This window comes from Tamandua tetradactyla, chromosome 1, assembly GCF_023851605.1.
Source record: "Tamandua tetradactyla isolate mTamTet1 chromosome 1, mTamTet1.pri, whole genome shotgun sequence".
NCBI classification, from domain to species: domain Eukaryota; kingdom Metazoa; phylum Chordata; class Mammalia; order Pilosa; family Myrmecophagidae; genus Tamandua; species Tamandua tetradactyla.
Window position 1 is genome coordinate 206,765,613 of NC_135327.1, and position 21,347 is coordinate 206,786,959.

At 36.0% G+C, this 21,347-nt stretch overlaps 1 protein-coding gene across 5 annotated transcripts in view; it reads right to left on the minus strand.

The window, feature by feature from the left end:
* The window catches only part of DIP2C (disco interacting protein 2 homolog C), a 500,644-nt gene that overhangs the window by 64,709 nt on the left and 414,588 nt on the right, over nt 1-21,347 (minus strand). For all 5 annotated transcript variants that reach the window (XM_077151686.1, XM_077151685.1, XM_077151684.1 and 2 more), the window contains 5 exons: nt 16,889-17,012; nt 16,187-16,308; nt 15,016-15,127; nt 14,786-14,895; nt 13,278-13,408 (listed from right to left, as the gene is read on the minus strand). In XM_077151686.1, coding sequence (XP_077007801.1) covers nt 13,278-13,408; nt 14,786-14,895; nt 15,016-15,127; nt 16,187-16,308; nt 16,889-17,012 — 599 coding nt within the window. The remainder of the gene's footprint in view (nt 1-13,277; nt 13,409-14,785; nt 14,896-15,015; nt 15,128-16,186; nt 16,309-16,888; nt 17,013-21,347) is intronic.

The following is a 21,347-nucleotide window of genomic DNA, read 5'->3' on the forward strand; positions in this document are numbered from 1 at the left end:
CACAGGGCTACCAGGTCCAGGCTACGAGTCTGCCCAGAGCAGGACTCCTCCAACCAGCCGTGCTTGCTTTGAAGCTTCCCATGGGGTGGGTCAACACTCTGGTAGGGATGCATGGAGTTTTGAGGCTCTCTCTGCAATTTTTTCCTGCCCTTTTAACTTTCACAGGTGTTACCCTTCTTTTCACTAAACCACTTGAACTCCCAACTGCATCTCATTGATTTCTTCCAAGAAGACCGCTTTTTTCTGTTTGAAAATGAAAAATATTTGCTTTTCCAGAGATCATACACTACCAATGGAACAATTTATAAGGAAGAATATATTATCTTTTTTAGACTAATGAAAAGGATTTATTGCTAGATGTATACTAACTTGGGTTCTAAAGATGGAATCTATCAAAATGTATACCCAAGATATTAAAAACTTCTCATTTTTAATATTAAATGAAGAAAGCAAGATATAGAACTATGCATAAATTGTGATTACAACTATGTAATAGAAGAAAAAGCAGAGAAGAAATACTGAAAAATAATAACACTGGTTGGGTTAGAATGGTAGGATAATGATTTTTTTCTGCCTCAGTTATAATTTTTTGACATGCTTATTCATTTCTACAGTATATAATATATACACATGCACACATAACTATAACACATAAACACAAACTGCTATCCTTTCTAAAACACTCACTCATACATTTCTTAACAGAATAACAAAATACTAAAAGTTGATGATTTTAGGTCCTCCTAATAGAGTATACATGTTTAAATATCAGACAATAGTAGATTGACCAATCAAAGTATGCAGATAAAATTAAAGTATTCATCTAGGAGGGATATTTGATATTCAAGTGGGGACTAGTTTTATAAGTGGGGAATTTATCAGGAGAATTTTGGGATTTTAATTAAATAATCCTTCTAAGTAAAGTAACTGACAATAAAATGCCCCCTTTATTTAAAGGCACAAATGAAGCTTAGAATAGAAATTGGTTTTAGGCTTAGTTTAGGTGAACTTAAAAAAACTTAGAGATATAAATTATATATTGACTGTTCTCAGAAACCAAGTGAAAGGATCATTAAGCCCAAAACTTTCAAACTTCCTTTGAAGTCCTGCTACTATTAAAGTTTGGTTAGGCACATACACAATCCAATGGAGCCCTTTTGAAATGTACAATAAGTAACTGCTATAGTCAATGTATAAACCTTTATAATAATTAATAAGATCTCATTCCGATAATTATAACATGCTAAACGGTTTTTCCACTTACATTTGTCCTGAGAAAATTAATTTGTCATTATTTAAAACAAACATATATGCATAACAAAAAGGACTTTATATCCTGTTCAAACAGCTACTTATAACAATTAACATTCTATCAAACAGAATTTCTATACAAATTCAGCCTTGTCCTCGCAGTTTGTAAAAAACTTTCAGAAGTTTTGTATGCAGGACTGAAGTTCTTTAAAATCATTTTCCTTCTAGTTTAGAAAAACAGCACAAGATAAACTTCCTAAAATGTCTTGCTTATTATTTTTGAGGCATATATTATTCTCAAAATAGCCTTCAAAAAATTATACACTTGGTGTCTGAACAACAAACTAAGCATCTCCATGGCTCCAGCAATACATCTACTGGGCCTACCTATGTCTCCCCAACCCCCAACACACACAAGTTCCACTGACCAATCTTGGAGGCTTCCACTCTTATTTCCAGGGGTTATTACAACTAAGATAGACACACAGCAATACTCACTCATCTCCTGTTAAGACCTTTTCATGAGGTGCCACAACAGCCTTTTTAGAAGTGTGCAGCCTCGTTAATAATGCTAATAACTGACTGACCTCACTGGAAGATTCCTTCATTTAGCTACTGTAGGCCACAGTTCTTCCAGTTTTGCTTTTTGGGTTATTTAATGCATTGCTCCAGATTCAGCCTAGAAACTATAGCTTCTTATGCTATAAATAGTATATACTGAATTATACTATTTATCAGCTGGTGTGTTAACTTTAATTAGAAGTCTCAAGGCAGTATTAAGTAGGCACAAATAAGAATAAAGGAAAATTCACCTTGTTCAATGGATCTTAAGAGAATAATCTCAGAGCCAAAAATGGGACCATATTCTAGGCAATAGCCTAAGATCTAACAAGTCTGTGCACTGTGCATCTGATAAGTCATAATTATCCACTAAGAAACATACATCTTATGACTTTGAGAAGTGATGGAACACGGTGTCTTGCTAACACCAAATGTTATCCAACCCATTCATAAAGCAAAGTTAACAGTATTGCCTTAATTAGATTGTTTTGTATCATCTTTCTTACAGCTCAAACTTAAACAGTTACTCTTTCACACCAAGGACATTTACATTTTCAGTGTTAGGTATCAAACATGCTTAATGACATTTGAGACTCATATCTTAGAGAATCAAACTGCAGGTAAAACCTAATGATGATTCACCTCTTAATTATAAAAACCAATCATTTCCATACTGATCCCAGCATTTTTCTTCATATATTCTATCTAAAGAAGTTAAAAATGTAGTATATTGAATGCAAACAAGCCACTGCCTGCTTTTTCAAGAATCACAGCTCTTAAGAAAATATGTCAGGATTAATGATTTGCTTGATCAGAACTGTTAGCACATGAAAGGGCTCCAGTTCACAGTGTAGAATGTGAGATTAAAACATTTTAAACATACTTATGGAAATTAAATATAGTTTCATTGCCCCCTTTACTGTCATAAATATGGAGGAAGTCAACACTAAGAAATAAAAACATTAAGTCCTGAAAATAGAAGGCAAACAGAAAACACAGCTCATAAATATTCTACCTGCCCTTTCTTCACTCCATCTAACAAATGTTGATTATTTGCCACACTTATTAACAATATTGATTTCTTGACACTGGCTATATATGCTGGTATGGAAGAAAACAAACCTACTTAATAATAGATTGAAAATACTTAAGAAAATTGTTTCCTGAGAATTTCTGCAGCTAAACTGCTCTAGTTTGGTTCTTAATCCAAACACTTGGATCAAAAAGAACAACATGATTAGAAAGACATTCTTGTACTTAATATAAATTTGTATACTTGTAATTCAGTGATTTCAGATTGTTAATTTAACAAAAGATACAAACAATTGAAAATTATCACAAAACTTGGGCACTCTCAGAAAGACAGCCTCACTGCTCAGGATGCTATGCATCACTAGTTGGTATCAAGTGGATCGAGCTTTTTTAATGGGCAGATTTGTCTGCAGCCCAGCAGATCATACCGTGCACACCAGCTATTCTGATAACATTCTTTTAAAAAGACAAAACACAAAGTCTTATTTAGGTATAATTTGTGTGCCAGGAAATTCACCCAACCCTTAATCTACTTTCTGTCTCTATAGATTTTCCTTTTCTGAGTATTTTATATAAATGGCATCATAGAATACAATCATCTAATATGCGGCCTTTTGAGGTTGGCTTCTTTCACCGAGCATAATGTTTCTGAATTCAATCCTGTTGTAGTGTATTCCTTAGTACCGATATGACTTGTTTATTCATTTCCCAGTTTGTGAATATTTGGCGCATTTCCTTTTTTTTTTTTTTTTCTATTGTGATCATGTATAAAGTCTTTGGGTGGACATACATTTTCATTTCTCTTGATTGGGTCCCAAGAGTACAACTACTGGGTCATATGATAAATTTATGTTTAATTGTTAAGAACATGCCTGTGGCTATAACAAAGGCCATTCCCCCTGTTGTTTCATCTAGCGACTCTTAACTCAGCAAACAAGCCCCCCCCCCACCGCCTCTCTCCACTAAGCCCTCAACTGCCTCTCCGCTCCCATTAAGCACATACCATATAAGGCTATGAAACTCGCCTCCTCCAATCATTTAGCCCTCTAGCCCTCCTCAACGATCCCGCCTGCTCCCCAAAAGCATATTTAGTCATATATATCCCGCAGCCAATCAACGAATCCCAGCTGTGTCCTCGCCCCTAGCCCCACCCTCACAAAGCTCCTGTATATAAGCCTGTGCATTGCGCTCGCCTTACCAGCTCCGCCAGCTCCCGCGAGTCGTCCTTTGTCTCGCGCGCCCTCCACACCTTCGAGCCCCCGGGGAAACTTGGTTAATTTCCCCCCCTATCGCTGAGAGGCAGACCCCAAGCGGGATCAGCAAAGAACGCTCCCGCACATGCCAAACTCTGTTTTCACCATTCTACATTCTCATAAGCAACATACGAGAGTTTCAGTGTTTTTCATATTGTGGTAGATATTTATTACCTATCTTTTTGGCTACAGACATTCTTAAAGGCATACAGTAGTATTTCATTGTAGTTTTAATTTGCATTTCTCTCGTGAATATATATAAAACATACTTTTAGTTCTTATATTTAGATCATGAAACTTTGAGTTAATTTTTGTATGTGGTGTGATATGGGAGTCCATTTTCATTCTTTTTCTTGTGCATATCCAGTTTCTCAGCACCAATTATTGGAGAGGCTATTCTTTCCCCATTGACTGGATTTGGCACCTTTATAAAAAATCAGTTGGTCATAGAAACAAGGGTTTATTTCTGTGCTTTTGGTTTTATTCCATTGGTCTTTACATCTGTCCTTGTGCCAGTAGCACAATGTTTTGATTACCATTGCTTGTGATAAGTTCTGATATTGGGAAGTGTGAGTCCTTCAACATTGTTCTTTTTCAAGACAGTTTTAGCTGTTCGGGGTTCCTTGCCTATCTATATAACTTTGATGATTAACTTTTTCAATTTTGTGACGGAGGCTCATGGAATGTTTATTTTTAAAAATATTTTTATTACAAACAATGAACTGACATACCAACATTCCTGACATACAATCAGTCTGACATATGAACATTCTTGACATGGTTACAATCAATGGCTCACGATAACATCACATACTTGTGCATTCACCATGATCATTTTTTTGAACATTTGCATCTCTCCAGCAAAAGAAAGTAAAAAGAAAAAGGAGAAAACTCATACATGCCATACTCCTTATCCCCCTCTCACTGACCACTAGTATTTCAATCTACTCAATTTATTTTAATCTTTGTTCCCCCTATTATTTATTTACTATCCATGTTTTCTACTCATCTGTCCATACCATAGATAAAAGGAGCATCAGAAACAAGGTTTTCACAATCACACAATCACACTGCAAAAGCTGTACAATCATCTTCAAGAAACATGGCTACTGGAATATAGCTCTACAGTTTCAGGCACTTTCCTCTAGCCACTCTAATACACCATAAACTAAAAAGGAGATACCTACATAATGCGTAAGAATAACCTCCAGGATAACCTCTCAACTCTGTTTGAAATCTCTCACAGCCACTGACACTTTTTTGTTTCATTTTTCTCTTCCCCCTTTTGGTTGAGAAGGTTTTCTCAATCCCTTGATGCTGAGTCCCAGCTCATTCTAGGATTTCTATCCCACATAGCCAGGAAGGTTTACACCCCTGGGAGTCATGCCTGAAGTAGAGACGGGGAGGGCTAAAGTGAGTTTGCTTGCTGTGTTGGCTGAGAAAGAGAGAGAGAGACCTCATCTGAGCAACAAAAGAGGTTCTGTGGGGGTGACTCTTAGGCCTAATTTTAAATAGGCTTAGGTTCATGGAATTTTGGTTGGGATTACATTAAATCAATAAATTGCTTTGGCTAGTAATGACAATAGGATGACATTAAGTCTGTCAATCCACGAGCATGGACTATTCCTTATATATTTAATTTTTCGTTTTCTATATACAAGAACTTCACATCCTTGCTTAAATTTATTCCTAGATATCTGATTCTTTTAGGCACTAGTATAATAACAATCTTGGTTTCCTTTTCAGATTGTTCTTTCCTGGCATACAGAAACACCACTGATTTTTGTATATTGATCTTATATCCTGTACTTTAGTTACTTCATTTATTAGTTCTAGTTTCCCTGAGGCTTCTTCAGGATGTTATATATATTGGATCATGTCTTCTGTGATTAGGGATAGCTTTACTTCTTCTTCTCCAATGCTGATGTCTTTTATTTCATTTTCTTGCTTAATTCCTCTGGCTGTCACTTATTGATGCTGAATACCAATTGTGACAGAGAGCATCCCGTCTTGTTCCTGGTTTTAGGAGAAAACTTTCAGTCTTTCACTGCTGAGCTGATGTTAGCTGGTAAGTTTTTCACACATGCCCTTTATCATGTTTAGGAAGCTCCTTTTTATTTCTCGTTTTCTGGTGTTTTTATCAAGAAGGGATGCTGAATTTTGTTAAATGCCTTTTCTTCATCAATTGAGATGATAATGCGGTTATTTTCTTTCATTTGAGTAATGTGGTATATTAGACGTGATAGATTTTATTATAGTGAACCACCTGTGCTTTCTGGACATTAATCCCACTTGAGCACTGAGTATAATCCCTTTAACATGTAGATGGATTTGGCTTATTAATATTTTGTTGATAATTTTTGCATTGCATGTATATTCATTCATAAGGGATACTAGTCTGCAATTTTCTTTTCTTGTGATATCTTTATCTGACTTTGGGATGAAGAGACACTAGCCTCAAAGAATGAGTTAGGAAGAGTTCCTTCCTCTTCAATTTTTTTGGAAATGTTAGAGCAGGATTGATGTTAATTCCTGGAATGACTGGTAAAGTTCACCAGTGAAGCCATCTAGTTCTGGGCTTTTCTTTATTAGAAGGTTTTTGATTACTGGTTCATTTTTTTATTTGTCTGTTAAGATTTTCTATTTTTTCTTGAGTAAGTTTAGATAATTTGTGTGTTTCTAGGAATTTGTTCATTTCATCCAGGTTATCTATTTGGTGATATACAATTGTTCATATAATCTCTTATAGTCCTTTTTATTTCTATAAAGGCAGTAGTCATGGTCCCCCTTTCATTTCTGATATTTGTTATTTGCGTCTTTTCTCTTTTTTGTCAGTCTAGCTAAAAGCTTGTCAATTTTAATGATTTTTCAAAAGAACCAATTTGTGGATTTATTGATTCCAGCTATTATTTTTCTATTCTCGATATCATTTTTCCCTGCTCCAGTCTTTTTTATTTTCTTCTCCTTACTTTTTTTTTAAACTATTTCAAAATACTTTCAAACTTACAGGACAGTTAGAAAAATAATATGAACTCCATGCAGAGAATTTCAACATTTCCTCATGCCCCCAGTCAGATCTACCAATTTTAGTATTTGCCATATTCCTGCTCACTTTTGTTTGGTTTGCTTTCTTTTTTCCTGTTTCTACAGAGGTGAGGTTAGCTCACTGATTTGATATCTTTTTTATTATAAGCATTTGGAGCTATAAATTTTCTTCTGAGCACACACTTTGATGTGGTTCTTGTTACAAACATGTATTTCACATTGAGGAAAAAATATTGATTTGTCCTTACTTTTTATGCAATTGCATCTTAGATCCTGTAGGTGGTAAAGTGTAGTTACAATGCAAAATTACAATTGTACTAGCATTTATACTTACACATGTTGTTACTTTTACCAGAGATCTTAATTTAATCGTGTGATTTAGATCTATTGTCTAGTGTCTTTTCCTCTCAACCTAAAGAACAAGCTTCAGCTTTTCTTATAGGGCTGGTTAGTGGTAACAAACCCCTCAGGTTTATCTGGGAATGTCTTAATCTCTCTTGCTTTTTGAAAGAGTTTGTGGGATACAAAATTCTTGGTTGGCAATTTTTTGCTTTCTGCACTTTACATTTGTCATCACACTGTCTTCTTGCCTCCATCATTTCCGACGATAAATACACACTAAATCTCATTTTTAGGATCCTTCACATATGATATGGATCCTCTCTTATGGCTTTCTGAAGTTTCTTTTTATCTTTGGCATTTGAAAGTTTGATTATGATATGTCATGGTATGGGTCCCTTTGGGTTTATTCTGTTTGAAGTTTGTGGAGATTCTTGGATGAATATATGTATCTTTTGTTAAAATGGAAAATTTTCAGTCATTAGTTTTTCAAATATTCCTTCTGCCCCTTTCTCTCTTATTCTTCTTCTGGAACTCCCACAATGCAGCGACTGCCATGCTTGATGGTATTCTACTCAGGCTCTGTTCACTTTTCATTTTCTTTCTTTCTGCTACTCAGACTGAATGATTTCAATCTGACTTTTTTTCTGCCAGCCCCAATCTGCCACTGAACCTTTCTATGGAATTTCAAATTTCTGTTACTATAGTCTTCAGCTCTGTTCAGTTTCTTTTCATGATTTCTATCTCTGTAATACTATTCTTTGTTTTCATTTATAATTTTCCTGATTTCCTTTAGTTCTTTGTCCGTGTTTTCCTTCAGTTCTTGACCATATTTAGTCATTTTTCCTAGAGTCTTTATCTGGATTGTACAAGATCTTGTATTCTTTGTTGATGGTTTCTAATGCTTTATTCTGCTCCTTTGTATGTACCATCATTTCTTAGTTCTTTGCATGTTTTGTAATTTTTTTTATTGCACCCTGGTCATTTTGAAATTTTAATGTTATCTCTGGAATGAATGAGAGAGAGAGACAAAATTCAAGAGAAAGAAATATAGAGAGCGACAGAGAGAATGACATGCCCTTTCCAGTCTTTGCAAGTTGTTCTATATGTGTGCTCTTCTCCACACCTTTCTGAGGCAAAAACAGGGCCCTATCTGGTCTTTTCAGGGCATGTGTCTTGTCTTTGGCATGTGCATGTGGCCTCAGTAATTCCCATTTACATAGATCTGAATGCCCTTGCCCATAGGAAAGCTTCCTCATGGTCCTAGGTGCTATTTTGTATATCTTATAGCTGGCCCCAGGCAGCTGATCTTTCTCTTCCTACAGCATTTCCTAGGAGAGCTCTATGAGCTACTTCTACACACAGGGAAAATGCTAGGGTGGTGAACCTCTGATGCATGACCTGGTTCAGTTTTTCAGTCCTGCAGACAAACTGGCACAGGTATACATTCACCCTAGTATGTGTACAAGGGCTATTCTGCTCCCTCTAGAACTGGGACCAGAGACCCACACTGGTAGCATAGTCTGACTTCATGGTGAGCAGGTGAGGGGATGTGGAAGGGCCAAAAAAGGCACTACAAAATCCTAACATTTTTAAGTTGCATTTTGCTGGATCTAGCTCTCACCTGCTAGTATAATAATATGTGAACATGATATTAAAGTAATTATTTTAAAACAATTCTATTTCTCGGATAACTATCTTAATTTATAACCAAAGCGAGCTTTAGAACAAAGATACACAAAAGAACTGTTGTTTGTTTTAATATTTTTAACTTTAAACGTTGCAAGTATAGCAAAAGTAACCTTTTTTTTCCTTAGAATCACTTGATGTTAAGTCATTGATCAGATTGCCCCATCAACTCCAATTACTTTAGGGTGTATTTCCAACAAAAAGTACATTTTCATCCATAAGCTAAACAAACCATCAAAATTAGAAAATTAGTTGATATATTTATACTAAGCCTCAGACCCTATCAGGTTTCACAAGTTGTCCCAATTACTTCTTTTACAGCAAAAGGATGCAATTCAGAGTCAAACTGGATAACCTGACAGATCTTTTACTTTCTTCTGGAACAGTCTCTCAGGCATTCCTTGACTTTCTCACATTGACATCTGTGACAATTATAGACAAATGCTTTTGTTGAACATCCCTCAATTTGGGTGCATCTGATGTTCCACATGATTAAATTTAGATTAAGCGTCTTGGGCAAAAATAAAACAGGAGTGATCAGTTTTCCTCATTGCAACCTTTAAGTGATGCACCATTTTGGTGTGTCCCTTTACTGATGACCTTCATTTGGTTCACCTGACTGAGGCTTCTTCACTGCAAAGTTTTCTCTTCCCTTCTGTAAGTAAAAACTACATAATGGGTGGCTTCTCTATATATTTCTGGTCCTTATCAAATTTTCGGTGTATCCATTTATATATATCTGAATAGACTGATGATTTCCTAATTTATTCAAAGTACTGCAAACTGCCACAATCCTTATTTTGATGCTTAAATTATCCTCAATTTGGTCAGTAAGAACACTTCCAAACAGTTCATCTGTCCTTTTGAGATGTCTCCAACATTCTTTGAGTACTCACTTGTTTTCTAGCACAGAAAGATGTCACAGGCTCATTCTGTACATTCCCTGTCTCAGGTCTGAAAGTGGTAATTTCTTGAATGATTCTTAGTTTGTTTTAGAGGAAAATGGTAAGCAGAAGCCAAGATACAGGTGTTAGGGCACTAACTGCTATTTAAGTATGGCCACTCCCAGGTCCTTTCAGTGGACAGCTCTAGGGAATATATATATACATATATTCATTCATTCACATATATATATATAAACACAAATTTACATCTGTATGTCTAAATCTGTCAATATGTGTTAAAAGCATGAGTGTCAATCTTGGGGTTTATGCATATGAAACTTATTTCCACAAAGGATAGGCTAAGCCTACTTAAAATTAGGCCTAAGAGTCACCCCCACAGAACTTCTTTTGTTGCTCAAATGTGGCCTCTTTCTCTCTCTCTCTCTCTTTCTCTCTCAGCCACCACAGCAAGTCACTTTAGCCCTTTCCCTCTCTACGTGGGACATGACTCCCAGGGATGTAAACCTTCCTGGTTATGTGGGACAGAAATCCTAGAATGAGCTGGGACTCAGCATCAAGGGATTGAGAAAACCTTCTAGGCCAAAAGAGGGAAGAGAGAAATGAGACAAAATAAAGTGTCAATGGCTGAGAGATTTCAAATAGAGTCAAGAGGTCATCCTGGAGGTTATTCTTATGCATTATATAGATATCACCTTTCTAGTTAAGGTATAATGGAGAGGCTAGAGGGAAGTGCCTGAAACTGTAGAGTTGTATTCCAATAGCCATGTTTCTTGAAGTGACTGTATAATGGTACAGCTTTTGCAGTGTGACTGTGTGATTGTGAAAACCTTGTGTCTGATGCTCCTTTTATCTCCTTATGGACAGATGAGTAAGACATATGGATTAAAAATAAATAGGGGAACAAATGTTAAAATAAATTTAGTTTGAAATGTTAGTGATCAATGAAAGGGAGGGGTAAGGGGTATGGTATGTATTGAGTTTTTTCTGTTTTCTTTTTATTTCTTTTTCTGAATTGATGCAAATGTTCTAAGAAATGGTCATGATGATGAATATACAACTATGTGATGATACTGTGAGTTATTGATTATATATCAAGAATGGAATGATCATATGGTAAGAACGTTTGTGTTTGTATGTTGCTGTGTCTAAAAAATTAATTAATTAATTAAAAAAGCATGAATTCACAAAAATATATCTAACTGCAATCCAACATAACAGGGTTAGTTCCAACTTTCTTTCTTTCTATATTTATATATTTTTCACCTATGTGGAAACATCTGGCTTTTATTATTCTTAAATTATGTTCATATTTGATCAGTACACCAGTATATAACTAATCTCCCTTCTCCAGTGCCACCCACTCCCTTATGCAATCTCTGATTCCCCATCCTGGGCTGCCTCCACATCTTCCTCATCCTGCTTGGGATCCAACACCCCATGGCAGGTCATCCCTCTGTGTGGATGCTCTCCTCACTCTACTTGGAGAGCTAATACTCTGAGTAAGGTCATCTTTGTGTGTAATTACCATCCTTTCCATACTCAGGTTCTGAAACATCAACACTGGACCAGCCTTCCATCAAGATTCTGCCTTCGCCTTGCTTGGGTGAAGACGTGTCACCCTGGGCTGTGCCCCAGCCAAAAACTTCCTCATCTTACTTTGAAACTTACTTGCAGGACCCTGAGAGTGAGTACCTCCTTAAATTTTGAGCTCTAGTTGCTTCTCATGCCTCACTCTAGTCCTAAATCTGAACTATATGGGAAAGGGAAATTTATGCTATTTTTTACTTTGTAAGTGGTAGTCCAAATAAGACCAAAGTTTTGAGGTTTGTTTTTTTTTTTTTTTTTTAAGTAAGTCCATTGGGATCTATTTCTCCATAGGATTTTAGAACATAAAGAGGTTTACAGTTGTTATATACATATTTTAGTGTTGCAAGGGCAATCAACAGATTAGTATGATTTTGTGACTCCTGAATGAATTTATAGGAAAGAAGATCAGTAAATAAAGATTTATCACAATCCTCTCTGGACAATCTCTTCAAAGAGTCTACTGCTATTAGTGTTTGACATTAAAACCTTACCTGCCCTTCAACAAGTACCTTCTCTGCTGATTTCATGTAATATTATGCTTAAAAGTAGCACTTATTCCATTCATTGGCTTTGGTTTTATCAGTACACTCCACCAAATAAAATACAGACAATAATTCTAAAAGGTTAGTAGTTCAGAATTGACATTCCTATTACTTTGGCCAGGTATTTCTAAGGTCGCTTTGGCATACTAGTGAAATGGAATATTCTGAATTATTTCTCAAGAATAAAAACACTCAAAATGCTATTGCATTTTGGATTGAGGAAAAATCATTAAAATATTTTAATTATTCCATTCTATTTGATTTCTTAAAAAGCTTAACCTAATTAGAATGTCAGTGTTTCCCCCCAAGAAAGGATTGCATTTTAATCCAATTTAACACCAGTGAATATTAGAAATACATTAAAATTGTGTTAGAAGACTGATTAAAGACATGAGAAAATGCTCACTATAAAGAAAAACAACTATAACCAATTTCAAATGCTAGCGTCCTATTTTTATAAACATATGAATGCAGATTTGTTTTTACAATTGTATGCATGTTTAAATATTTATGTTCGAAGTGATATGACATCTGGCATTTCCGTTCAAATGTCTCATTATAAAAAGAAGGGAAAAAAAGAAAGCAGCCCTTGTGGAGCTTATTCCTGAACTGTCAGCTGAAGGACCAATCCACAGAAAAGTCAGGGAGAAGCCTGAAGGAGGATTGTGCCCTGAATGCCCATTGATTCAATAATAATTCCAGACCAGGAATAAAGAAAGTCCTCTGATTGTGGATAAATATGGGTAAGCAATAGACAAATGCTCAGACTGTCCCAAAGGGTGTTGCCTCTGTAATTTTCACCAAAACTTCACTGAGACTAAATGTTCCAGATGCAGTAGAAATTGAAATATCACCATAGGTTTATCTGCTCTATCCCTAAGAGCTGGGCCAATAGGGAGAACCACCAGGAGGCAAGGATTTTGCCCTTCAGCTGCTGCTCATGCCTTCTCCTGCAGGTGGTATCCTCATGACCACCTGGCTGGGTCAAAGACATTAGTATATTCTTGCAAATGGTCTAGAAAGGAGATTGTATGATTTTTCTTAAATTTTAAGATATGAAAGAGAATTCTCACCTGCAGAGGCACCAGAGGACAAATCCAAGTCCACAGTAGGGGTCCAAACAGATAGCCACTTCTCTAGAGGGATAAAGCTCACACTGCAACTTAATAGAACGGCAAAAGGCACTGGTGGCTGCATGAGACATCTGTAAAACAAGGCCACCATTAAAATGTCATGGTGCCTACCAACCAATGTTCAAAGGCTTTTAAGACCAGGGGCCATTGTAGCCAGTCCTGGAATATTATGTATTAGGACAGAGTAGGCTGCTGATGGTCTCTCAGTCTTCCAGTTTCCAATGAATAAACCACACTTACTCAAAACCCCTCAGTTTTCCAGAAGTGAATAACTCTAGCAACTGAAATAATGATTAACTTGCATTTGAATACAGCTTAGTACACAAAGGGATAACAGTGTGACTTACACAACAATCTGTAAAGTAGGTGGAAAAAATACTACCATCTGTGTACACCTTTCCTAAGTAGGGATTATGTCTTATTCATGGCACATCTCCACAACCCAACACAGTACCTGCTATTCAATAGGTGTCCAGTGATAAATGTTGAATTAATAATTCCCCATCTTATAAATTAGTAAATGAAGGCTCAGAGAAGCTAAAAAATATGCTTAAGGTTATCTAAATTAGAGTTGGAATTAGAGCACAGGCCTTTTATCTGGCCCAATGTTCTTTCTACTATATGATATTGTCCTCAGATGTGCTGGTAGTTTGAAGGCATTCAACACCCAATCTCACCCCTGCCCCATAAACAATGTCACATTAAAGAGCTTCCTATGTCTTCTGCCTTCCCCAAATCCAGTAATATTTTTAAGATAGTGAGTATTCAATGTGAATTATTTTTAAATACTACAATATACATCTAATAAAATTATTGTACTTATAGAAGCTTTCTAGTCAATCAAATCTAAGAGAAAATAAGGTAAAAGAAGCACAGAGAACTTCACCAAGTTTCACAGGGTTTCAAAGCATTTCACAAGTTAGCCTGAAGGAGCAGTTCCAACAGAGCTAAAGTGTAAATGGGAACCAGTGCAGAATCCTGTGCTAATCAGCAAAATCCAGCTAAATAGTAAAAGAAATGGAAGATATGGGGGCTGGGAGTGGAGTCAGGTGAGAGTTTGCAAGGGTAGATCTTTTCCTATAAAAACAGCGCATCATTTTCTGCCCAAAGAATGTTTTATCATGGACATCTTACTGAATTCATCCAAGGTAATGTAGAATTACTCTAGAACATAAAACACAAGTAGTTCTCTATAGCTTGCTTTTAAAACCACAATCTTTGTTCAAAGAAGAAATGAGGTTGGATTTAAAAAATATTCTTACAACCTCCTGTTGCTCTAGATCAAGCATTAGTAAAATCCTAACTATCAAAATTACCCATATACTTGGTTTAGCAAACTTTTTCTGAGTCCCTGGCTCTGTGCAAGTCATTAAATATAAACTGACATAAATACATGGTTTGTTAACTATATGCAGATCCACAGATTATGCCAAGTCTCAGTTTCTCACCTTTACTCCAGCTAGCATCCCAGTTGTGGACACACTAAAATCAAGATATGCTAGTGTATCTGGGTTAGAAGGTTTGTAGATCTGGGCAGGCCGCTTCTTTGGCAAATCATCTAGAGATCAAAACAAAGCTATTAGCATATACAATCTAATTAAAGTATACGTGCAAACAAATTCCAAAGACAAACTTATCCAGTTTGAAGTCATCAGATCCAATTATTTCAAACATCTACCTGTGTCTAGTATGGGGGGCCATGTCCTCACATCTACAGCTGCTGCTGCCTCTCTGGACCGTAACAATTTACAGATCAGTTGTGTTGTCATTAAACAGGCAGAGCGACTCACCTGAGGATAAAGTGAAATCCATATGAGAATTAAGCAGGATGGAGTGAATAATGCAAACCATGAATGAAAATATTTATTGAGTATTTATTATACATGGATCAAATATAGCTCTAAATAAGCAAATTAGACTAAACAGAATATCACTTTTTTGTTAAAGGCACAGTCTTGGGTAGCTGAGATGCAAGATAACTGAGAATCTGATAATGAAGCACATAGATAAAGCAAGTGGGGACAGAGATTCATATATATACATACATATATATGCCCTGGAAACTCTATAATGAGTAGGTACCCATAGTGTTATGATCATACTCAGAAAAGAGCATCTTAAGTTAACTGTTCTCACTGTTAGCTATAGTAATTGTTAAAAGTTCTATTATAGCTATTAGAATTGGTAGACACAAAGTCAGTATTTTATAACAGGAGTAACCATCATGAAAGTATTCCAACATAACTACAAAAAAGTATTCATATTTGGTACAGGACATCGGTATTCTCTGTTTTCAAACCATTTCATTCATCATGGTTCCTTCTCCAAGAGGGGAAAAAAGCATATTCTAATCTTGAATTTTCCCAGCAGTAAGCAAAAAATAAAAATGAATCTATAATTTCAAAAAGGAACAGGAAATTTCTAAAACTTGAGGAAAATACTTTTAAAAATGTATTATATTTTCTCTTGGCTTTGTGAATCAGTTGGGTTTGGTGGGTAGCTCATAATTATGATACTGATGTTCTTTCTAAGGACCCCTAAAGTGTGACCCACTACAATAGTTGTTGTCACCGTCTGGCACTTAATTCCATACACAAGTTTAACTATTGCTTCTAGACCTAGAGTGTAATAAGATCCTCAAAGGCAGAGACCACCATATCATGTTCTATCGTTGTGATTATACACACACACACACACACCTACTGCCACAGCCCAACCAGCATAATCAACCACCCTTTGCTAGAAAATTTCATAGTCTATGTTCACTGTTGGTGAACCAAAGTATAATCCCACATTCAGATCCAGGGGTCAGGTGGAGCTGCCCAAACATTTCCAGACATACTCGTTACCTCTACAATCATCTTTACAGTAGGCAGAGTTGTGGCAATGTTCTGGGGATGAGGAGGACGCACAGTTATTGGCACACAGCCTGCATACAGGCAACCATAAAATGCTGCAATGAGGTCTATTCCTATAGAAGGGAGAACATAAAAATTCTTATTGGAACAAATTAGACCATTGTTCCTGTCCATATCAACACAAGCATAGAGTAAGTAAGAAGATTGATTGAGCAACTAAGACCTCTAACATAAAACTTCTTTTTTCAGTCCCTGAGGATATCTGTTAAGCTTCAGCAATCACTTTCATTTAGCCTGTCCTTTTAGGCATGAGATGCCAAAGCCCAGAAATTTAACTTCTGAAATTGCTCTAAGAAGTACTCAACTTTATGATAATTGGTTTAGTAAAGATTTAGCTATCACTGATTAAATGAACTACCTCAGATATTAATAAAGCAAATTTAGGTAAAAAAAAGTCTTTGTGAAATATTTTACTGAAGTCCCTGTAAGCAGTATGGTTTGTAGTACTGTCCTTATATGTGGTAATAACTAAAAGCAAGTGAACCCAGTTAGAATGAAATTGGCCATAGTGTAAATTTTCTGTGACAATGCACAGCTCATCATCAAGTAACAAAGTGTGCAGTAAAGTGCCTCTTTGCGCAGTTGCTTGGCGTGTCATTTCCCTGGAGCTAAATATAAATCATGTTTCTTTACCTGGTGGGTAGACTAAAGCAACATGATCTCCATCCTGCAAGTGCCCTCTTTCCATGAGCATAACTGCTATCTTCTCAGCCCGCTTATGAAGCTGGACACAAGTCAGTGAGTTAGCTATTGTGCCCTGAAGAGTAGAGAACAGTGGTTCAGTAAAAATGCTCTTTAATGCCAGATTTACAGAGCTGTATAACTACACACAACACAACCACTTATTTAAAATGTACAATTTGGTGGCTTTAGTGTATTCTCAGAGTTGTGTAACCATCACCATAATCAATTTCAGAACATCAATAAAAAATCCGTACCCATTACCAGCCACTGCCTTTTCCCCTCCATCTAAGTATAATTTAAGATTTATCTGATCAATAAATTGTTGCTTTCCTCCTTAAGTTTTAGTGTTGTATTTATGAGATAAAGATTTATCTGGTTTGATTATATTGGAACCATGCTAAAGTCTAGCACTAAAGAAGCATCTAGATACACTTAGGCTAATAAGAAATAGATTTTTAAAAAATCACCTGAAATTTAGAAGGATTGAGATTATATATCTCAATATAGGATTTTTGAACTTACATGGGCAATAAGAATTAGTAGTAAACTTGCAGGACTCAGATTTCAATAATTAAGACTTATTAAAAATGTTTATTTTTTAAAGACCACATCAAAAGTCAAGAAGCAAAAACAACAAACAAACAAAGGCAACTCAGAGTAAAAAACAAAAAAAACAGTCAAACATGAAGGAAAAAATATTAAGTAAAAAACTAATTGTCAAGTTCATTTTCATGAAGACTTTCTAAACACCTAGAAATAAACAAAAACACATTTGGATTGAAAAAATACTTTATAAAGGGTTTTTTAGGGAAGATGAGTAGCCAAATAAATACTAAACAAATCAAAGTAGTATAGGGTTCATTGCATAAAAGCATAGAAATAAGTGGATAAACTGCAAATAAACATACAAATTAACAAATAAGTTTTTCCTAAGGATATACTTTACAATTATAGTTCACTTGTACAAATTTCCAGGTGTGAAGAAATCACTGTCTACAGCTAATCAAAAGCTGCTTCTTTATGTTCATATTCCATTTAAAGGTGATTAATAAAGAAAAGAGCCTCTTAAGGAGAGACAATTTTGGCCAGCAATATGCCAGGTTAGGACTTCAGAAGTTGAAAAATGATCATAAACAATCTGGGCTAAACAGTTTTTGTTTAACTAGGCAGTGAAAGAACAGTGAGTGAGCTAGCGGTGAAGAAGAGGAAAGAATAGCTAGCTACTGAGATTATCAGGGACTGGACACAAACCCTAATGTTAGATGTGGAGAACGATGTTCAAAGCTATGTGGAGCCAATTATGAGGAAACAGAAGTGAATAAAAGTGACCACAGCCTTTTGGGGCAGTGGTGGTCTTAATGATAATGTCTGTTGGGGAACAGACATGAGAACTGCTGTCTCAAAGGATCTGTTTGTCAGAAATAAATACACATGAGAAGCGGTAGGAGGAAATGATAGGCGTATAAGAGAATAATTTATAATGTATCAAGCTATAAAAATCAGCATCTGATTCCTACCAAAACTTTTCACAAAACAACTGATTAATATGTCTAGCTCTGGGAGCCATGCACATTCTCTGTGATGAAACATGATGAACCACATTCTCTGTGATGAACCATGTAGGTAAAGAACCCAGGACTCCTGACACCCTGCTGCTCAGAGGCAGAAGCCAGGTCCTATCCTTAAACAAACTGGAAAATCAGGTCTTCAGACTTCTTTCCCCAGTCGTTGCTGTGATTGAATGGATCAAATGGAGAAGTGACTTAGCTTAAATTGCTCTGAACTATCATACATGTTTTTCCTTTATTACTTTTCCCATCAGAAGAAGGTTTAAAAAATAATAAAAAAGAAATAGACATATAAAGTGGGAGAGCAAGAGCGTAGAATATGATGAAGACTGGGAAAAAGATGAGCTCTATTTTGCTGGAATCCAAGAAATCTAGCCAAAATATTGAAAATCTGCTGGACTTCAAAATCATACCATTCTTCATTGGAAAAATATATTTGGAAACCACATAGCTGGTAAGGATTTAAATATCCAAAACATATAAAGGAATCCTACAACTCATAGATAAAGACAAGCCAACCAAACAAAAAATGGACAAATAAAAAAAGAAAAACAGAAAGAGCAGTGCGCAACAGCGGCTCAGTGGCAAGAATTCTTGCCTGCCAAGCTGAAGACCTGGATTCAGTTTCCAGAGTCTGCCCATATCAAAAAATGAAAAAATGGACAAAAACTTGAAAATACATTTTTCCAAAGTAGATACACAAATGGCCAAAAAGCTCACGAAAAGATGTTCAATGCATCATTAGCCATTAGGGAAACGCAAACCAAAATCACAATGAGAGATTATTTAACAACCACTAGAATGGCCACTATAAAAAAAAACAAAAAACCCAGAAAACTGTAAGTGTTGTTGAAGAAGATGTGGAGAAATAGGAATACTCAGTCATTGGCTGGTGGGGATGTAAAATTGTATAGCCACTAGAGAAAACAGATTGGCAGTTCCTCTGAAAGTTAAGGACAGAATTACCATATGACCTATCAACGCCATTTCTAAGTATTCATCTGAAAGAACTAAAAGCAGAGACTTGATAGATATTTGCACACAGATGTCCATAGTAGCATTATTCTCAATTAACCAAAGATGGAAGCAACCCAAATATCCATCAACCGATGAATGGATGAAATATAGTATATACACACAATGGAACATCATTCAGCTCTAAAAAGACTGAAGTTCTGATACATGCTACAACATGAATGAACCTTGAGGCCATCTTGTTGAGTGAAATAAGCCAGACACAAAAGGACAAATATTGTATGATTTCACTGATACGAAATAATTAAAATAAGCAAACTCACAGAGTTAGAATCTAGAATATAGATTACTGGGGAATAGGGTATAGGTATGGAATGGGGAGTTAATGCTTAAATCGTATAGTTTCTATTTGAGATGATGGAAAAGTTTTGGTAATGGATGGTGGTGGTGGTAGCACAACAGAGTGAACAAAATGAACGACACTAAACTATATATTTGAATGTGGATAAAAGTGGAAATTATAGATTGTATATATGTTAATTACAATAAAAAATTTTTAAAAATCTATGGGACAGTACAATACAAATAGTGAACCCTAGGGTAAACCATGGACTATGGTTTAATAGCACCATTTTAAAATGGTTCTTCCATCAATTTTAACAAACAACCTCACTAATGCAAGGTGGTAATAATAGGGTAGAACAGGGTAACTCTGTATTTTGTGTATGATTTTTCTGTAAATCTACTTCTGTAATAATAAATGAATAAAATTTTAAAATGCTAAAAATAAATTAGACCATTCCTGTGTTCACTCACTCAATGAAACCACACTTGTTTACATAAGCCAAAATATACTGCTTGATTCTTCGAGCTCATCAAAGTAAAGATGCAACAAAGATCCAAATTGGTGGTGGGGGGAGGAGCCCATTCAAGTCCACACGCACACCTGCAGTTACAAGTTAGCTGCCTTAGGTGTGCTAGTCTTTTTAGCAAGGAAAACTAGCAAAGAGCTCATCATCATTACTGCGGAACATGGATTAAACCGGATTACTGATGGGTTGAAAGAGTTACACAGAGTTGTCGGTATTGTCTCATCTTTCCATCCCCACTGGATCTCTCTGTTCAGATTATTATGTCTGAACATAATGCTATCTTAAACAACAAACATTCTCAGTCAGATTTATTCAACTTCTGGAACTGATTTTTTTTTTCATCCTCTGGAGAGCCAAAGCTAATCAAAAACCAGCTTTCTGCCATAAGATAAAACCTATGACTTTCTATTCTTCCAGAACCCTGAAACTTAAGAGGTTTGGATGATTCACAACTAGCAGCCAAGAGTGTATTACAAAATGTTTTTTTAACTCTAGGCTCATGAAAATTCCCTTAAGGTTACTTATAAAATGCAAACTTTAAATTTGCTTACTATCCTTTATCTTTAGCAACACTCAAACATTTTTGTCATGATCCTGTTTGCCATTTTGGGGAGTTAATACAGTAACAAAAAGGAAATCCCCTAGTCACCTATGGTAAAAATGGTGCAGTGGAGGAGCACCTTTCTGGGAGTAGTTTCTGACGTAAGCACGGAGGGGATATGCAACTAATCTAAACTATCCTCAAAATTTCTTCAAGAAGGTGCTAGGTTGGAAAGAGGCACATTATTTCATAGTAAGTCTGACAACCACTTTTTCCTTCACAGCTGCAACTGGAGGCTGTGCCATTAGTTGACCACTAGATGCAGTAATTGTCTTGCATTTAAAGGACACATTGAATGAAAATGACTTCTCTTTAAACACTGGGATCACACTCAGCCAGTGAAAGGGTGTGGGACCTGAGGCTCGCTGAGAAACCTGCAGATTCTGGTTTCC